This window comes from Papio anubis, chromosome X (genome assembly GCF_008728515.1).
Source record: "Papio anubis isolate 15944 chromosome X, Panubis1.0, whole genome shotgun sequence".
Taxonomy (NCBI): domain Eukaryota; kingdom Metazoa; phylum Chordata; class Mammalia; order Primates; family Cercopithecidae; genus Papio; species Papio anubis.
Genome location: NC_044996.1, coordinates 44,868,686 through 44,887,656, shown reverse-complemented (window position 1 = coordinate 44,887,656; position 18,971 = coordinate 44,868,686). Strand labels below are relative to the sequence as shown.

Below are 18,971 nucleotides of genomic sequence, written 5' to 3'. Positions count from 1 at the left end.
GTATGTGCGTGTATGTGTATCCATCTAATTACCATCTAAACCAAAATATAGAACATTTTCAGGACCCTGGAAGACTCTTGTACTCCCTACTCAGTACCCCCCAAAGGTAATCACTATTTTATCCTCTGGCATATATTAATTTGCCTAATCTTGAACTTTGTGTACATGAAATTATACTGTATGAGCTCTTTTATGTCTGGTTTCTTTAGCTAAATATAATATATGTGAGATATATCTATGTTTTTGTTTGTTGCAGTATTTTTCCACCATTCTTTGGTTTTCCACTGCACATTACCTCAGTATTCTAGTGTTGATGGACATTTGGTCTGGAGCTATTGTGAATAAAGCTGTCATAAATATTCTTGTACATGTATTTTTTGTAGGACATAAACACTAATTTTTATTGGAGATATATCTGGAAATTGAATTGCTGGATTACAGGGTAGGTGTAGGTTTTGTTTCATAGATATTACCAAACCATGTTCCAAAGTGATTTTTGTTAGCATTTGCTTAGTGACTTGATTATGAACTACTTTCTTTTGGTTTTTATATTCTCTTTTGTAAAGTGCCTGTGTTTATCTTTAATTTTATTATTGGATATATGTATTAAAACTATCTTCTCTTTTGTTAACTTTTGTTTAACAAAAGTTGCTAATTAAATGAAATCAAATTAATCAATGTCCTGTTTTATCGTTAGTACTTTTTATGCACCGTTTTAGAAATCTTTACTTACCTCAAAGGTCTTATGATATTCCTCTGTGTTTTCTTCTAGACACTTTATTGTTTACCTTTCGCATTTTGATCTTTCTTCAATTAATTTTTGTGTGTAGTTTGGAGTAGGGATCAAAGTTCATTTTTCCCATATGGATGTCCAGTTGAGTCAGTACTATAGAACAAAAGATCATCAATTATCCCAATGAATTGCATTAGCACTTTTTTGTAGATCATATGACCATATGTGTGTAGGTCTGTTTCTGACTGCTGTATTCTCTTCTGTTGTTTCATTAGTCTGTCCTTGCACCAATGCGATGCTATCTTAATTACTGTGGCTTTATCGTAATTCTTGGATATTCTAGGTTCTTTGCATTTTTGTATGCATCTTAGAATTATCTATCCAACTTTTAAGTTTAAAATGCTCCAAGATTGAATCCTTGTTCTTCTTTTCTATCTAAACTCATTTATTCAGTCTCGTGATTGTTAATACAACCTAATTGCCCAGGACTTCCAAATTTATGCCTCCTATCCAGATACAACTGTTTTCCTCTAGATTTGTGTATCCATTTGCCTAGTCAACATTTTGAATTTGACATCCTGATCAAACTGAAGTCTTGATTTCTGCCACCTCCTCCCCATAGTTGCTCCACTCACATCTTATGCTTCTTACTTAAAAAGCAGGCCACTTTAGTCTTCTAGTTGCTCATGCTGAGAACCTTGGAGTCATCCTTGATTCCCCTCTTCTTTTGTATTTCATATATGATCCATGAGAACATCCCATTGGCTCTACTTTCAGATATGTCTATAATCTAACCGGTTCTCATCATTTTCATTGCAGTCACTCTGGGATGAGCTACCACCATCTCTCTCCTAGATCGTTGCGACAGTAGCCACTTAAGTGGTTACCCTGTTTCCATCATTGCCTTTAGAGGCTATTACCATAGCAGCTAGAGTCATCCCTTAAAAATTTAAGTTATAACAAGTTGCTTTTTTAAAAAAAATTTTCTACTAGATTCTCATTTCACTCACAGTAAAAACCACAGCCTTTATGTTTCTTATATGCCTATATGCCATTTGTTGTAAACTGTCAACTTTCTGACCTTGTTCCCCTCCCTCATTCTGCTCTAGCAATCTGGTCGGCTTGCTGTTCCTCGTATATACCAAACATGGCTATTCTTTCTGCTTGGAATGTTCTACACTCTTATGCACATGTCATGTCCTTTAAGTTTTATCACATATCAACTTCTCAATCAAGTCTATCCTGACTACCCTATTTAAAATTGCAACCCCCCACCCTTCCCTGAGTATAGTTTTATCATATATCAACTTCTCAATCAAGTCTATCCTGACTACCCTATTTAAAATTGCGATCCCCCACCCTTCCCTGGCATACTCAATACCACTTATGTAGTTCTGTTTTTTCCTATAAAAATAATATCTTTTAAAGCATATTAAATATTTAATATATATTTAATTTTTTTTAGAAAGGGTCTTGCTCTGTCACCCAATCTGGAGTGCAGTGGTGCAATCACAGCTCACTGCAGCCTTGATCTCCTAAGTCTCAAGCAATCCTCCCACCTCAACCTCCTGGGTACCTGGCGAGTACAGGCATGCACCACCATGCCTGGCTAATGTTTTTATTTTTTCTGTAGAGATGGGGTTTCACCATGTTGGCCAGGCTGGTCTCGAACTCCTGACCTCAAGCTATCTGCCTGCCTCAGCCTCCCAAAGTGCTGGGGTTACAGGCATAAGCCACTACACCCTGCCTATACTTAATATTATATTAAAATATTTCATATATACATTTTGATAATTCATTTCCTTTATTGATTATTATCCCTTTCCCCTGGTAGAATGTGAGGCATGTAGACCTGAATTTTTATCCATGACTTTTATCTTTTGCTCACCAGTGTAACACAAGCATCTGGAACAGTTCTTGGCACACAGTAAGCACTCAGCAATTTATTTGTCATAAATTGATTCAGGATATAGGCTTCTCCAATCACACCATTAAGTGGAAATGCTGTCCCTTAGTGCTGACATTTTTAGAACCAATCTATTGAAGGTATATGTACCCCTTTCAGTAACATTTGTTTGTTATTATGATTTCACTAGGTGACAAAGGTGACACTTGCTTCAACTGCATTGGAACTGGTATTTCAGGGCCTCCAGGTCAACCTGGTTTGCCAGGTCTCCCAGGTCCTCCAGGTAAACCATTCTGCCTCAGGGCAACCTTCTAAATATTTTTTGGCTAGATTTTGTAGAGCTTATACTTTTAGAATGTTACCGTTTCTCATTTTTATAGCTAGTCACTCATATCTATAAATAATTAAGTATGAAATGCCTCTATTTGTTATCAAATTAATTATGCTCTTGTTTCTAATACCTGAAGCTACCAACATTTTCTATTAAAGCATTTTGACAATATAATTTCGGGAAATATATCTTCCCCATTTTCCATATGAAGAAGAAAATCACTTATACAGAGTCAGACTTCTTTTTTCCAGAATACTGGGAGAAAAGTTCATAATACCTAGCCCCTGAATATACTTTCCAGTGGCAGAGATTCCAGTCATTGGGGATGTATCACATGTTGTCGTTCAGGAATAGGGGTTCTATCGGAGTTTGACAATCAACTGCCAGTATTCCTCTCTCTATATATAACTCATGTATCCCCCTTTCCAGTCAAAACTGTATGTGATATCTGTCAGACCCTCAACTGTTTCATTTAACTGCCCCTTAGGATATCCCAGTATTCTCTTGAAATTACATTTTATGTTGAGTCAGGGCTGGGAATAGAGACCAGATCTCTTACCTTTCTGTCTAGTGAGTCTATGAAGGACGCCAATTCATTTGGAGTTTGGGAATACTTTCAACAAATCTTGTAGACATTATTGGACGTTAGTAATCTAGCCTTGTACCTCTAGTCTTGTGGTTCTCAAACTTGAGAGTGCATCACCTGGAGGGCTTTTTGAAGCCCAGACTGCTGAGCCTCACTCTCAAAGTTTCTGATTCAGTAGACCTGGATGAAGGCTCAAGAATTAGCATTTCTAATTAGTAGCCAGGTGGTGATGATGCCACTGGTCCAGGAATCCATTTGGAGAACCACTGCTTTAGTAATGTTTCCTCTAGTCTTTGGGCTGCAAATGTTTCTCATAAACCAAATTTCAGGGAATGACAAACCAAAGAAAGGACTGGTAAGGATCTACAAAAACTGCATAAGTCAGAACAAAGATATTCAGACCTTTTCATAATCTTTTTCTCCCTTTGGCAAATGAAAACATCTAGGAACCCAGGAAACATTGTGCATAGTATTTGCTAGTTGCAAGGTCTGAGAAGGATAGCTTTGGAGTTGGAAGTTTCTTAGGATGCAATATTGTATGTAACATGAAATGTTAAATTTATTTTAAAAAGGATGATTATCTCATTTTGAGAACATAAAAGGAAAATACAAATGTGACTTAAATGGGATTGAATGGGATTCTTATTTTAAAAACTTGACTTTCTGACTTGATGATTTCTGTATGAGCTTTGTCAGGAGTTCAAGCTCAAAGCTTACATTATTATATGTGTGTGTGTGTGTGTTTGTGTGTGTGTGTGTTAGGATCCCTTGGTTTCCCTGGACAGAAAGGTGAAAAAGGACAAGCTGGTGCAACTGGTTCCAAAGGATTACCAGTAAGTTTTGAGTATATTATAAAACAAAAAGAAGTAGAAGGAAGGCATTTTACACATTGATTTTCAATTATTCATATACATACACACGTATATAATTTCATTTTTCTATTAAGTTGTACTTTGTTTGATTCCTTGACTATTCCTGACTCATATGCCTCACTTGATTCAGCCCTTTGTATATTAAATGTTATTGGGTGGGTTGAAGGGGTAAACTGGAGAGAAGAAAATGTTAGAAAAAAAGAAACTGATTTTCTTTTTCTCTTTCTTCTTTTTCCACTCTTTCTCTTTTTTTCCTTACCCACTTCAGGGCATTCCAGGAGCTCCAGGTGCTCCAGGCTTTCCTGGATCTAAAGGTGAACCTGGTGATATCCTCACTTTTCCAGGAATGAAGGGTGACAAAGGAGAGTTGGGTTCCCCTGGAGCTCCAGGGCTTCCTGGTTTACCTGGCACTCCTGGACAGGATGGATTGCCAGGGCTTCCTGGCCCGAAAGGAGAGCCTGTGAGTTGGTTTGATGTTTTTCGTTTTGTGATGTTAAATTTTCACTTAGAAATGTTTTCTAAGTTAATTTAAAGGATGGGCCTGATGCTGAGATAAACACCCAATCAATGCTTAAAACAGTGTGACCATACAGTAATGGCACATTGTTACTGACTGTAGGGTTTCTTCACTACTCTTTTCTTTCACTTGTTTTGTAAACTTATTTTTCTTAACCCTTTAATATTGAATAATATTTTCTATGAATAGGTGGGCAAGAGGTTAAGATGTTTATGAGACAGTATAAGGTTCCCCATCTCTTAACCCCTACATATCTTTCCCTGGGTTTATTTAAACCTCATGACTGGGTATGGTGGCTCACGCCTGTAATCCCAGCACTTTGCGTGGCCGAGGTGGGTGGATCACCTGAGGTCAGGAGTTCAAGACCAGCCTGGCCAACATGGTGAAACCCCGTCTCTACTAAAAACACAAAAATTAGCCGGGCATGGTGTTGGGCACCTGTACTCCCAGCTACTCGGGAGGCTGAGGCAGGAGAATCACTTGAACCCGGGAAGCAGAGGTTGCAGTGAGCCTAGATTGCACCACTGCACTCCAGCCTGGACAACAAGAGCAAAACTCCATCAAAATAAATAAATAAATAAACCTCATAACCAGCAATTTAACTTGTTTCTCTCTCCCTCTCTCTGTCTCTCTCTCTCTCTCTCTCTCTATATATATATATATACACACACACACACACATATATATATAGTAAGCTTAGAGATCAGTACAAGTAGATAGCAATGTTCAATGTGCCACAGAACTGAAAGATTTAACATAAATGAACAATCATATTTTGTACATAGCACACGGCCCAGGATATTTAGGTAGGAAGTGATATTTTATAATGTTATCTAGACTATAACCCTTCTGACTTACACTAAAATGTAAGCTGCATAAAGCCAGAGTTTTTTTGTATTTTTGGTTTTCTGTTGTATGACCAGCACTTGACACATAGTAGGAACCCAAAAATATTTGTTGGAGGAATGAGTAAGTGGAATGATCACACATACCATCCCATAATACCACTCATTTGTATAGCTTTTAAGAAGAACTATTTATGGCTATAGCCTTTCCCCAGTTGTATTCAGTACCAACCTACAGATAGTTGTTGTATCTATATGTTTCTGTATTAAACTTTTCCCTTTTTAGGGTGGAATTACTTTTAAGGGTGAAAGAGGTCCCCCTGGGAACCCAGGTTTACCAGGCCTCCCAGGGAATATAGGGCCTATGGGTCCTCCTGGTTTTGGCCCTCCAGGCCCAGTAGGTGAAAAAGGCATACAAGGTGTGGCAGGAAATCCAGGCCAGCCAGGAATACCAGGTAAGTCTACTGTGTTTTTTGTTAAATTTGGTGCTTAAAAACAGAAATTTATTATGTTTTGGCTACTCATGGCTTCCTTTCCCAAGAGGTGTGATTCCCTGGCCATTTACATTTGAACTCTTCAGAGCATCTTAGCAAGGGATCACAATGTTTTTTGGAAGGGGGTTTCTCTTTAAATCTTCTCTGACTGTTTCATTGTTACTGTTAATTTTGTTCTTTTAAGTACATGATACATAATGCAAAGTTTAATAAATAATTATAGCAGAAACACACAGGTAACTACCACACACATCAAAAAATATAATGTTACCAGCATCCTAGAAACCCCTAACCTTCTCTCCCTGTCATTTCCTAATCACAAGTCCCTTCTTCCTCTACTGTCTTGACTTTTACATAATTTTCTTCCATTACCCCTCTATTTTGTGACCTCTGTATGCATTTTTAAACAGAGTATTTTAATTTTGTTTCTTTTTGAACTTCATGTTAAAGGAATCATAGGGTAAGTGTTTTCTATATTAACTTTTTGTGTGGCTATATATAGTATGTTAATTTTTATTGCTATATAGTATTTCATTGTACGTATGTTTGTGTGTGTGTGTGTGTGTGTGTGTGTGTGTGTTTTACAGTTGATTGATCCATTCTATTGCTAATGGTCAATTGGGTTATTTACAGTTTGGATCTATTATGAATAATGCTTCTGTGTACAGTCATATAGATAGATAGGTAGATAGATAGATCCCTATATCTCTTTGTGTTCATGTGCTCACACTTCTCTAGGGCAAGAGTTGGCAAACTACAGAACTACAGTCCATTGACCACATCCAGCCTACCACCTGTTATAAATAAAAGTTTTATGTGAACACTTCCCCAACCATTCACCTTTGTCTGTGGTTGTTTTTGCACTACAACTGAAGAGTTGAGTAGTTGCTACAGAGACCGTATGGTCCACAAAGCCTAAAGTATTTACTCTGGTCCTTTACACAAAATGCTTACCAATACCTGGGCTAGGGTATGTGTTTAAGATTAGCATTTTCAAAGCATAGGATAAGTGCATCTTCCACTTGAGTGGATAATTACAAACTATATCCAGACCAATTGTACCAATTTTTAACTACCACAAACAGTGTTGAACATTTTATGTTGATTTACATCCTTGGAAACATTTTATATTGTCAGACTTTTACCTTTTTGCCAATCTGTTGAGTGTGATATTTTGCATTTCTCTGATTATATTAAAGTTTAGCACCTTTTCATGTGTTTATTGGTCATTTGAATTTGCTTTTGTGAAATGCCTAATCAAGTACTTTGACCAATTTTATATTGGATTTTTTTTATTGATTTAGAAGAGTTCTTTATATATTCTGTGTATTAGTTCTTAGTTACCTATGTATTTTGTGAAAAGAAATCTTTACCTATTGTGGCTTGCTATTTTTACTCTGTATGATGTCTTCAATGAGCAGAAAACAACTTTTACATCATCAAAATTATCAATCTTTTCTCTCATGGTTAGTGCTTTTTGTGTCATGTTTAGGAAATCTTTTTTTTTTTTTTTCTTGAGCCCATTTCAAGTTCATGTTTCCATTAATAAGAAGTAGATACACTTGAACTTTGCACGTGTAAAACCTAAATGTACCTATTAGCCAAAAGAAGTATTTTCCTTGTTTACTACAGTTTGATTTTTAATGCTCTTTTGGCCTACATTTTAAAAATACTTACATAGATAACACCCTGTTTTAGGGTTTTCTAAAATGGATGGACAGATGGGTATGATAGATAGATAGATAGATAAACAGATAGATAGATAAGAGGTGATTTATTATGGGAATTGACTTACATGATTATGGAGGCTGGGAAGTCCCACAGTAGGTCACCTGTAAGTTGAAGAACTAGGGAAGCCAGTAGCTTGGCTCAGTCCTAGTCTGAATGCCTGAGAACCTGAGTGGCTGCTAGTGCAAGTCCCAGAATCTGAAAGCCAGAGAACCCGGAGTTGTGATGTCCAAGGGTAGGAGAGGATGGGTGTACCAGTTTCAAAAGAGAGAGAGCAGTGAATTCACCTTTTTTTCTGCCTTTTTTGTTGTATCCGGTCCCTCAGCTGATTGGATGGTACCCACACACATTGGGTGAGGGTCGATCATCCTTATTCATTTCACTGATTCAAATGTCAGTCTCTTTTGGAAACAGTCTCACAGACATAACTAGAAATAATGCTTTACCAGCTATATCAGTATCTCTTAATCTAGCCATGTTGAAACCTAAAATTAACCATTATACATCTTGAATCATGGAAGTCCTTAAGGCTGTCATATCCTTTTTCTTTCTGAAATTCTATCCTTCTGTTTTATATCTTTCTTGAATATATAGTGGAAGATTGTTTTTCTTGTGAATTTTTGTTAGTTTACATTTTCAAAACATTACTGATAGTTTTCTTTTTTGTTTTTAATTAAAAAGAGACCTTTAGTTGAGTAAATACTTCTCATTTACCACTGATTTACTCTTGCTTTCAGGTCCTAAAGGGGATCCAGGTCAGACTATAACCCAGCCAGGGGAGCCTGGCTTGCCTGGTAACCCAGGCAGAGATGGTGAAGTAGGTCTTCCAGGTATGTGAGGAATTTATTTCAAAGTATCTTCAACACTGATGGCTTTTTTTTCTTTTTTTGACGGAGTTTTGCTCTGTCACCCATGCTGGAGTATAATGGGGTGATCTCGGCTTGCTGCAGCAACCTCCAACTCCTGGGTTCAAGCAATCCTCCCTGCCTCAGCCTCCCGAGTGGCTGGGATTACAGGCGCCCACCACCACACCCAGTTAATTTTTGTATTTTTAGTAGAGACGGAGTTTCTCCATGTTGGCCAGGCTGGTATCGAACTCCTGACCTCAGGTGACCCACCTGCCTCGGCCTCCCAAAGTGCTGGGATTATAGGCGTGAGCCACTGCACCCAGCCCTGGCAGCTTCTTTCTTTGAACGTTTTCCTTTCCATAACTGCTCTTTCTCCATAGGTGACCCTGGACTCCCAGGGCAACCAGGCTTGCCAGGGATACCTGGTAGCAAAGGAGAACCAGGTATCCCTGGAACTGGGCTTCCTGGACCACCTGGTCCCAAAGGTATGTTGGAATGGGCAGCAGGCAGGGTAGCTTAGAAGATTAGCATGATGTTATTCTTTGATAAAATTCATTCAACAAATAAAATATATTAATTGTACCTTTTTTCTCTGTACTATAAAGAATGTAAATAAAAAATCTTAGTGTATTTTCATTGTAAGTTCATTCATTATCTTTATCTAAAACAGTCCAGACAGGAAAATATCTACATTTTAGATATGCAAAAGTGATATATAAGCTTAGAAATTACAGGAATTGTCTTTTGTGTTCACCATACTATTCTCAGGGTTTAGAACAGTTCTTAACACATAGTGTGCACTTGTTATTTATTGAGTTAATGGATTTTTTAAACAGAAAACAGACTTATTGCACATGTGTAGCCAAGTAATATTTTATGCTAAATAATATTTTCTTGATTTATTGAAATTTTTTAGGGCTTATGCTTCAGTTCTGCTTTATTCCTCACAGAATTTATTCTCACAAATGGCAAGAGCACACAGTGGTCTGAGGACAGTTCTTAAATATATCTTTACTCATTTATACAAAATGCTTTCAAAAGTTATCGGTTTTGATTTTATGTGTATATGTATCTATAATATCTGCAGTTAGTTTTAGTCCATTTCCAAAATTATATGGTAGGCCCTTTGTCATACTGCATCCAGATATAAGCAGAAAAAAAGTTCTTGGGCATTTTTGTGTGGAATTCATTCCTTACAATTTAGTTCTATCTTATTATATAATAGCCCTCATTTTCTTCAGAAAAGCATATGTTCCACATACATTAGCTCTATGTGAAAATAAAAGGAATGTAAGGTGATTGAGGGATTGTAAGGCTTAATCTTAGGTAGTAGAATGTCATTGTGCTTTTAACATCTTACTGTTGTCACTAAGCATGATTAGAATGTGGCTTTGGGAATTTGAATATCTTTCTTAAAGTGTCTTTCCTTTGGTGGTTAAAAAATGACTTATCATTTTACAGGCTTTCCTGGAATTCCAGGACCTCCAGGAGCACCTGGGACACCTGGAAGAATTGGTCTAGAAGGCCCTCCTGGGCCACCTGGCTTTCCAGGACCGAAGGTCTGGGACATTTTTATTTAATCCTTCTCATTTTCTTATCTTTCCCACCTTCCTTATTTCTAGCTCTCTATTTTGACTCAGATATCATCCCAAGTCCCAAGTCTTTACTATAAATATATAGATAAAATAACTTATTATATTTCCATTTAAAAAATATTTAACCCCAAATCATCTTTAATAGTCCAAGAGGTCACATTTGGAGAAAAAACAAAAACAAATTTCTGTACCTATTTTTGAGTGCCCAGTTCTTTGATTAGAGAATACAGGCATACCTTGGAGATATTGCAGGTTTAGTTCCAGACCACCACAATAAAGTGAATATCAAAATAAAGTGAATCACACAATTTTTTTTGTTTCCCAGTACATATAAAGGTTATGTTTACACTATACTGTAGTTTTTAAAGTGTGCAGTAGCATTAGGTCTAAAAAAAATATGTATACCTTAATTAAAAATACTTTATTGCTAAAAAATTTTAGCAATCATCTAAGCTTGCAGCAAGTCATAATCTTTATGCTGGGGGAGGGTTTTGACTCAGTATTGATGGCTGCCCACTGATCAGGGTGATGGTTGCTGAAGGCTGGGGTGGCTGTGACAATTTTTTTTTTCCATTAAAATACAATCTATTTTGTTGAAAACAGACAATTAGTGTTTTTTTTTTTTTTTTTTGCCTGCCATGCTGTTTTATTTTATTTTTTTAAATTATACTTTAAGTTCTAGGGTACATGTGCACAACATGCAGGTTTGTTACATATGTATACATGTGCCATGTTGGTGTGTTGCACCGCTTAACTCATCATTTACATTAGGTATATCTCCTAATGCTATCCCTCCCCCCTCCCCCCTCCTCACAATAGGCCCCGGTGTGTGATGTTCCCCTTCCTATGTCCAAGTGATCTCATTGTTCAATTCCCACCTATGAGTGAGAACATGCGGTGTTTGGTTTTCTGTTCTTGTGATAGTTTGCTGAGAATGATGGTATCCAGCTGCATCCATGTCCCTACAAAGGACACAAACTCATCCTTTTTTATGGCTGCATAGTATTCCATGGTGTATATGTGCCACATTTTCTTAATCCAGTCTGTCACTGATGGACATTTGGGTTGATTCCAAGTCTTTGCTATTGTGAATAGTGCTGCAATAAACATATGTGTGCATGTGTCTTTATAGCAGCATGATTTATAATCCCTTGGGTATACCCAGTAATGGGATGGCTGGGTCAAATGGTATTTCTAGTTCTAGATCCTTGAGGAATCGCCACACTGCCTTCCCCAATGGTTGAACTAGTTTACAGTCCCACCAACAGTGTTCCTATTTCTCCACATCCTCTCCAAGGCTGTGGCAATTTTTAAAAATAAGACAACAATGAAGTTTGCCACATCAGTTGACTCTTCCTTTAAGAAAAGATTTCTCTGCAGCATACGGTGCTGTTTGATAGTATTTTACCCACAGTGGAACCTCTTTCAGAATTGGAATCAGTCTTGTCAAACCCTGCTGCTGCTTTATCAACTAAGTTTATATAATATTCCAAGTCCTTCAGTGTCATTTCAACACTGTTCCCAGCATCTTCACCAGGGGTAGATTCCATCTCTAGAAATCACTTTTGCTCATAAGAGGCAACTGCTCATCTGTTCTACTTTTATTATAAGATTGCAGCAATTCATTCATATCTTCAGGCTCTACTTCTAATTTTTGTTCTCTTGCTACTTCCACCACATTTGCAGTTACTTCCTCCATTGAAGTCTTGAAACCCTCAAAGTCATCTGTGAGAGTTAGAATTAACGTCTTCCAAACTCCTGTTAATATTGATGTTTTGACCACTTCTTATGAATCCTGAATATTCTTCATGACATCTAGCATGAAATTCTTTTCAGAAGGTTTTCAATTTGTTTTGCCAGATCCGTAAGAAGAATCACTATTTATGACAGCTATACATTACACAATGTATTTCTTAAATAATAAGACTTGAAAATTAAAATTACTCTTTGATCCATGGGCTGCAGAATGGGTATGGTGTTAGCAGGCATGAAAAGAACATTAATCTCTTTGCACATCACCATCAGAGCTCTTGGGTGATTAGGTGCATTGTAAATGAGCAGTAGAATTTTGAAAGGAATCTTTTCTTCTGAGGAGTAGGTCTCAATAGTGGGCTTAAAATATCCAGTACACTATGCTGTAAATACATCTGCTGTCATCCAGGCTTTATTGTTCCATTTATAGAGCACAGGCAGAGTAGATATACCATAATTCGTAGGGCCCTAGAATTTTTAGAATGGTACATGAGCATTGGTTTCAACTTAAAGTCACCAGCTGCATTAGTCCCTAAAAATAGAGTCAGCCTGCCCTTTGAAACTTTGAAACCAGTAATTTACTTATCTTCTCTAGCTATGAAAGTCCTATGAGCATTTTATTCCAATAGAAGGCAGTTTCATCAACATAGAAAATCTGTTGTTTAGTGTAGTCACTTTCATCAATGATCTTAGCTAGATCTTCTGGATAACTTGCTGTAGCTTCTATGTCAACACTTGCTGCTTCACCTTGCGCTTTTATGATGTGGAGACAGCTTCTACCCTTAAACCTCACAAACCAACTTCTGCTAGCTTCCAACTATTCTTCTGCAGCTTCTTCACCTCTAGTCTTCAGATAATTGAAGTTGGGGCCTTGCTCTGGATTAGGTTTTTGCCTAAGGGAATGTTATGGCTGGTATGATCTTCTGTCCAGATCACTCAAACTTTCTCCATATCAGCAATAGGGCTGTTTTACTTTCTTCTCATTCGTGTGTTCACTGGAGTAGCACTTTTAATTTCCTTAAAGAACTTTTCCTTCACATTCACAACTTGGCTAACTGTTTAGTGCAAGAGACCTAGCCTTCAACCTACCTTAGCTTTTGATATGCCTTCCTCACTAAGCTTAATTATTTCCAGCTTTTTATTTAAAGTGAGAGATGTGTGACTTTCTTTCAGTTGAACACTTAGAGGCCATTGTTGTGTTATTAATTGGCTTAATTTCAATATTGTTATGTCTCAAGGAATAGAAAGACCTGTGGAGAGGGAGAGAGATGTGGGGGAAATGGCTGATCAGTGTAGCAGTCAGATATTTACAACATTTTTTTATTAAGTTCGCCATCTTATACAGGCACAGTTTATGGTATCCTAAAACAATTATAATGGTAACATCAGTGATCACATATCACCATAACAAATATAATAACAATTTAAAAGTTTGTAATATTGTGACAATTACCAAAATGTGACACAGAGACAAAAAGTGAGCACATACTATTGGAAAAATTGCACTGATAGACCTGCTCAATGTAGGGTTGCCACATACCTTCAATTTGTAAAAAATGCAATGTCTGCGCAGCACAACAAAACGACACACAAGGTATGCCTGTACGATGGTCAGCTCCCTCTGTGCATCTCTATAGAGTCATCATCCCATGTCACCTCTGTTCATGCCTGCGTGATGATTGGTTGAAATGGTGTTGAATATCATTTCCAGACCTTCCTATACTGTTGCCCTCTGTCCCAATTCCATTACAGATACATAATGCAAATCACTACAATTGACTTAGTAATACTACTAATAAATAATACTGTTTGAGTTACTTTTCATTCCTTTTATTATTTCTTATCTAATGTTAAGCTTTCCTCAGTCAACCTTTAGCAAACTGCTGTGGTATGTAATTATTGTGACTATTCCTATATATTTTATCTGTGCGTAATTGATTTAAACCTCCTGTGTTTTGTAATTACTACTTATGTTTCATGCGAAAAACAGTTAACCATGACACCAGTTCTCCTGAGAAAACCACTTCTCTATTGGTTGGTTCTTTTTATTATGAACATTTTCAAATGAAAATAAAAGTAAAATGAATAATACAAAGAGCTTTCATATATGCATCACCCAGATTCAAAATTATTATGATTTTATAACATTTGCTTCATCTATTCCTTTTTACTTTGCTCAAATATTTTAGCCAAATCTCAACACAGTATCATTTCACTTATAAATGCATCAGCATTCATCTCTAAATAAATTGACATTTTATACAAAAACCACAATGTTGTTATTGTACTTAGTAAAATTAAAAATAATTGTTTAGTATTATCTAATACTCAGCCTATAATCATATTTCCCTACAAGGATAGTCTGTTCTTTAATCTCATGCTCTCTCAGTTTTTTTTTTTTATCCTGAATCCAGTCCAAATCATCTAATTTGTTTTACTAAACCCTGTTTCCCATCCTTCCATATGTTTTCTCCAACATACCAATTACTTTTGGTTTAATTATCTTCTCCTCTCCCCCCGTGGAAAGAAAAGTACTGTCTTGTATTTTTGGCATTGAATTCTCTGTGGTAAACAAAAAGGACCAGAAAAGTCACGGGAGTTTTTGTTGTGTTTTGTCATCTATATGCTCAAGGGTGAACCAGGATTTGCATTACCTGGGCCACCTGGGCCACCAGGACTTCCAGGTTTCAAAGGAACACTTGGTCCAAAAGGTGATCGTGGTTTCCCAGGACCTCCAGGTCCTCCAGGACGCACTGGCATAGATGGGCTCCCTGGACCAAAAGGTATGAAGGCTGTCACTGCATCTCAATTTGCTTTTAACTTTTATAGAAATTGACACCTTTGGGAAAATTTATGGGTGATAAGCCCAATTAACTGGAAACCCCATGCTACCATTCTGTTACTGCTACACATTTTTTTCAATCCTTCATTGATTATTTTTGTCTTTTATTTTATTGAATAGATAATAAAATCATGGCCGGGCGCGGTGGCTCACGCCTGTAATCCCAGCACTTTGGGAGGCCAAGATGGGTGGATCACCTGAGGTCTGGAGTTCAAGACCTTCCTGGCCAACATGGCGAAACCCCGTCTCTACCAAAAATAAAAAAAATTAGCCAGGCGTGGTGGCACATGTCTGAAATCCCAGCTATTTGGGAGGCTGAGGCAGGAGAATCACTTGAACTTGAGAGGCAAAGGTTGCAGTGAGCCACTCCAGCCTGGGCAACAGAGTGAGACTTTGTCTCAAAAAAAAAAAAAAAAAAATACAATCATATATGTTATAAAGTAACACTGAGAAGTCTTCCTTCCAACCCGTCTTCATCCACTTTGTTCCTTTCCATCCTCTTATGTAACTATTTTTTATTTTCCTTTCTTCCCCCCGCCCCCACCTTCAGACAGAGTCTTGCTCTGTCTCCCAGGCTGGAGTGCAGTGGCGCGATCTTGTCTCACTGCAACCTCCGCCTCCCAGGTTCAAGCAACTCTCCTACCTCAGTCTCCCGAGTAGCTAGGATTACAGATGCATGCCACCAGGCCTGGCTAATTTTTGTATTTTTAGTAGCGATGGGGTTTCACCATGTTGGCAAGGCTGGTCTTGAACTCCTGACCTCGTGATCTACCCGCCTCTGCCTCCCAAAGTGCTGGGATCCTTCCCGTGTTTCTTACATAAATACTAGCCAATAATTTTTTTTTATTTTCTCTGTTCTTAAAGGAGAAAGTATTATCTTTTGGCTTTATTTGCACTTTACTTATTTTCCTTTATCAATAGACAGAGATCTTGACTTTTTGAAAATAGGTGCCTAGGGTTAAATTGCATGGATATACTGTAGTTCATCCCAGTTGCTAGTTGCTAAACTGGATTTTTGCCAATCATTTATTACAAATAATGTCATAGTGAATAATCTTCCAGGCATATTATTTCAGATGTGTTCAGGTATAATAGTAAAATAGAGTGATAAAAAAGGATTTTCTGAATTAAAGGGTGAATGCATCTCTGAATATTGTCAGATTCCTCTCAATTTGCACCATTTTACACTCCCACCTACAATGTATGAGTGTGTTTCCCCACAGCCTTGATAAATGAGTATGCTGACAAACTCTTGGATTTTTGCTAACCTGATGAAGTAAGTAGGTTTCTAAGTATAGTTTTAAACATTTTATTGCGAAAAAGTTTTAAGTACTGCAAAAAATAATAGTACAGTTAACAGCTGTATATCTACCACCCAGATTCTACAATGAACCTTTTATCTCCCTGCCAACGTTTTATTTTTAAAAATTTCAAAAATAACAAAGTAGATGGAACTTTATTGGGACTACTATATACCCATCACTGATATTTTATTATCAACATTTTACTGTGTGTGCTGTGTCACATATCTATCCATCCCTGTCTCCATCCATTCATCTATTTTTGATGCATTTCAAAATAAATTACAACAGCTATATACTTCTCTCTAAATACTTCAGCATGCATAACATAACTAACATTCCATAGCTGTATATTACTTTTCTTTTGATATATAATTCACATTAAATGAGATGCACAAATCTTAAGGGTACATTTCCTGGATTTTGACAAATGCATACGCTTGTATAACACAAATCCTTATCAAGATGTTGTTTTAGAAATTTTCCTTATGCCCCTTTCCAGGCACTCCCTCTCCCATCATCCACAGTGGCAACTATACTGTTGATTTTTTCATCATAAGTTAGTTTGCCTGTTCTAGAACTCCTTATAAATGGAATCATATGGTATGTACTTTCTTTCTAAGGCTTCTTTCGCTCAGCATGTTTTTGAGATCCATCCATGTTGTCATGTTTATCAGTAGTTCTTTTCTTTCAATGAAATCATTGAGTATTTTATTATGTGACTGTATCATGGATACCTGGGTTGTGTCAAGTTTTTGGCTCCTACGAGTGAAGCTGTTCAAGACATTTTTTACAATTCTTTTTTATGGATATGTGATTTCATTTTGCTTCAATAAACAACTACGAGCAGATTTGTTGGATCATAAGTGGATGCTTAGTTGTATTAGAAACTACTAGACCTTTTTCCAAAATGGTGATACCATTTTAAATTTACACCAAAGTGGTTTAAAAATTTCCATTGTTCCACATTTTCTCAAATTTTAAACCCAAAGTGGTTTAAAATTTTCCATTGTTCCACATTTTCTCAAATTTTGGAATGTTGGTAGGTGTGTAAATAATCATATTGTGATTTTAATTTACATTTCCCTGATGACTAATGATGTTGAGTTCTTTTCTTATGTACTTGTGAGCTATTTACATGTTCAAATATTTTGTCCATTTTGAAAAATGGTTTGTTTCTCACTTTATTATTCAGTTGTAAGTGTTATTTATGTATCCTGCATACTGGCACTTTCCTAGATATATGTTTATGAGCATTTTAGCCCTGGCTGGCTGACCTGTTCATTTCCTTAGTGTATTTTGATGAATAAAAGTTTTAATTTTATTGAAGTTTCATTTATCAATTTTTTCTTATATGATTATAATTTTCTGTGTCTTGTCTAAGAAACATTTGCCTGCCCCAAAGTTGCCAAGGTATTCTGTGTTTTATTTTATAAGCTTTATTGTTTTAGTTTCTATGTTTAAAACTATTACACATGTCAAATAATTTTTGTTCAGCATCATTTGTTTAAAATAACCCCCTCTCTATTGGATTACTTTGGGATCTGTGTCAGATCAAATAATAATATATGTGTTGGTCTATTTCTGTGCTGTCAATCCTGTTTTATTTATTTATTTTGCTATCCTTAAGCCAGTACCACACTGTTTATATTATTGTAGCTTTATAGCAAGACTTGAAGTCAGGTAATGTAACCCACCAACTTTGTTCTTAAAAAAAAACCCACACATTTCTTTGGCTATATTAGATCCTTTGCCTTTACTCTCAGAGTGGTTTAAATTTGTATGTATCTTACTGTGAGTGAGACTTGCCATCCTTTTATGTGTTAAGGGCCATAGTTTTTTTTTCTTGTTAACTGCCAATATCCTTTACCCACTTCTCTGTTGTTTCTTCTACTCCCTTGATTTTGAGTTATCTAGTAATGAGAAGGAATAGAACTAGTAAAGCTGACTTGGATTTTTTTTTCCTTTCTGATTTGCAAGAAACCTGATTTCCCTGGTCAATGTTTTGGCTCTTAGCGAATAATCTGAACAGGGCCATGTTTCTGGAACATGTTGGATTGATTTCTATTAAAGCAGTAAGACAGCCCAATCCAATTTTAACAAGGCTAGATTGTATTCTGCCAGCAAAAGCCCCAGACTAGCCCAATACAAACTCTTCTTAGATAAGCTCTTAAAAAAATACCTTTCTGTTTTTGACTAAACAATTCAGGCCAGCTGTAAACTGTAACACTCAAAGTTACAAGTTGTGTTTCCCACCAGTTATCTCCCATGGCTGTAGACCTGTAACAACAAAAATTACAGATAAAGATATTCGAAATGATATGTGGCAAACAATCTTCCTGTGGAAGTTACCCACTCACTATATTTTATCTATATATGTTCTTGAGACACAGTGGTAGTGGTAGTGAAGAAATGCATTGAAGGTTATTTAAACATGAATTTAACAGGTATTTGCCTAATCTTTGGAAGGAAATTAAGATATGGCATTCCCATATCCTCACAGGAGTAATTCTCAGTCATTAAAACCTGAGTACAGTTCTTTAGAGGCTAGAAGAATAAGTGTTTGGGATATTCTGCCATGTAACTCCTTCATTCTTCAGACGTTTATTATGTTCTATGTC

At 36.7% G+C, this 18,971-nt stretch overlaps 1 protein-coding gene across 4 annotated transcripts in view; it reads left to right on the top strand.

Annotated features, from left to right (window-relative positions):
• The window catches only part of COL4A5 (collagen type IV alpha 5 chain), a 270,185-nt gene that overhangs the window by 155,884 nt on the left and 95,330 nt on the right, over positions 1-18,971 (top strand). For all 4 annotated transcript variants that reach the window (XM_031660975.1, XM_031660978.1, XM_031660977.1 and 1 more), the window contains exons 23-30: positions 2,830-2,922; positions 4,319-4,389; positions 4,697-4,888; positions 6,077-6,245; positions 8,750-8,842; positions 9,241-9,345; positions 10,322-10,419; positions 14,840-14,990. In XM_031660975.1, coding sequence (XP_031516835.1) covers positions 2,830-2,922; positions 4,319-4,389; positions 4,697-4,888; positions 6,077-6,245; positions 8,750-8,842; positions 9,241-9,345; positions 10,322-10,419; positions 14,840-14,990 — 972 coding nt within the window. The remainder of the gene's footprint in view (positions 1-2,829; positions 2,923-4,318; positions 4,390-4,696; positions 4,889-6,076; positions 6,246-8,749; positions 8,843-9,240; positions 9,346-10,321; positions 10,420-14,839; positions 14,991-18,971) is intronic.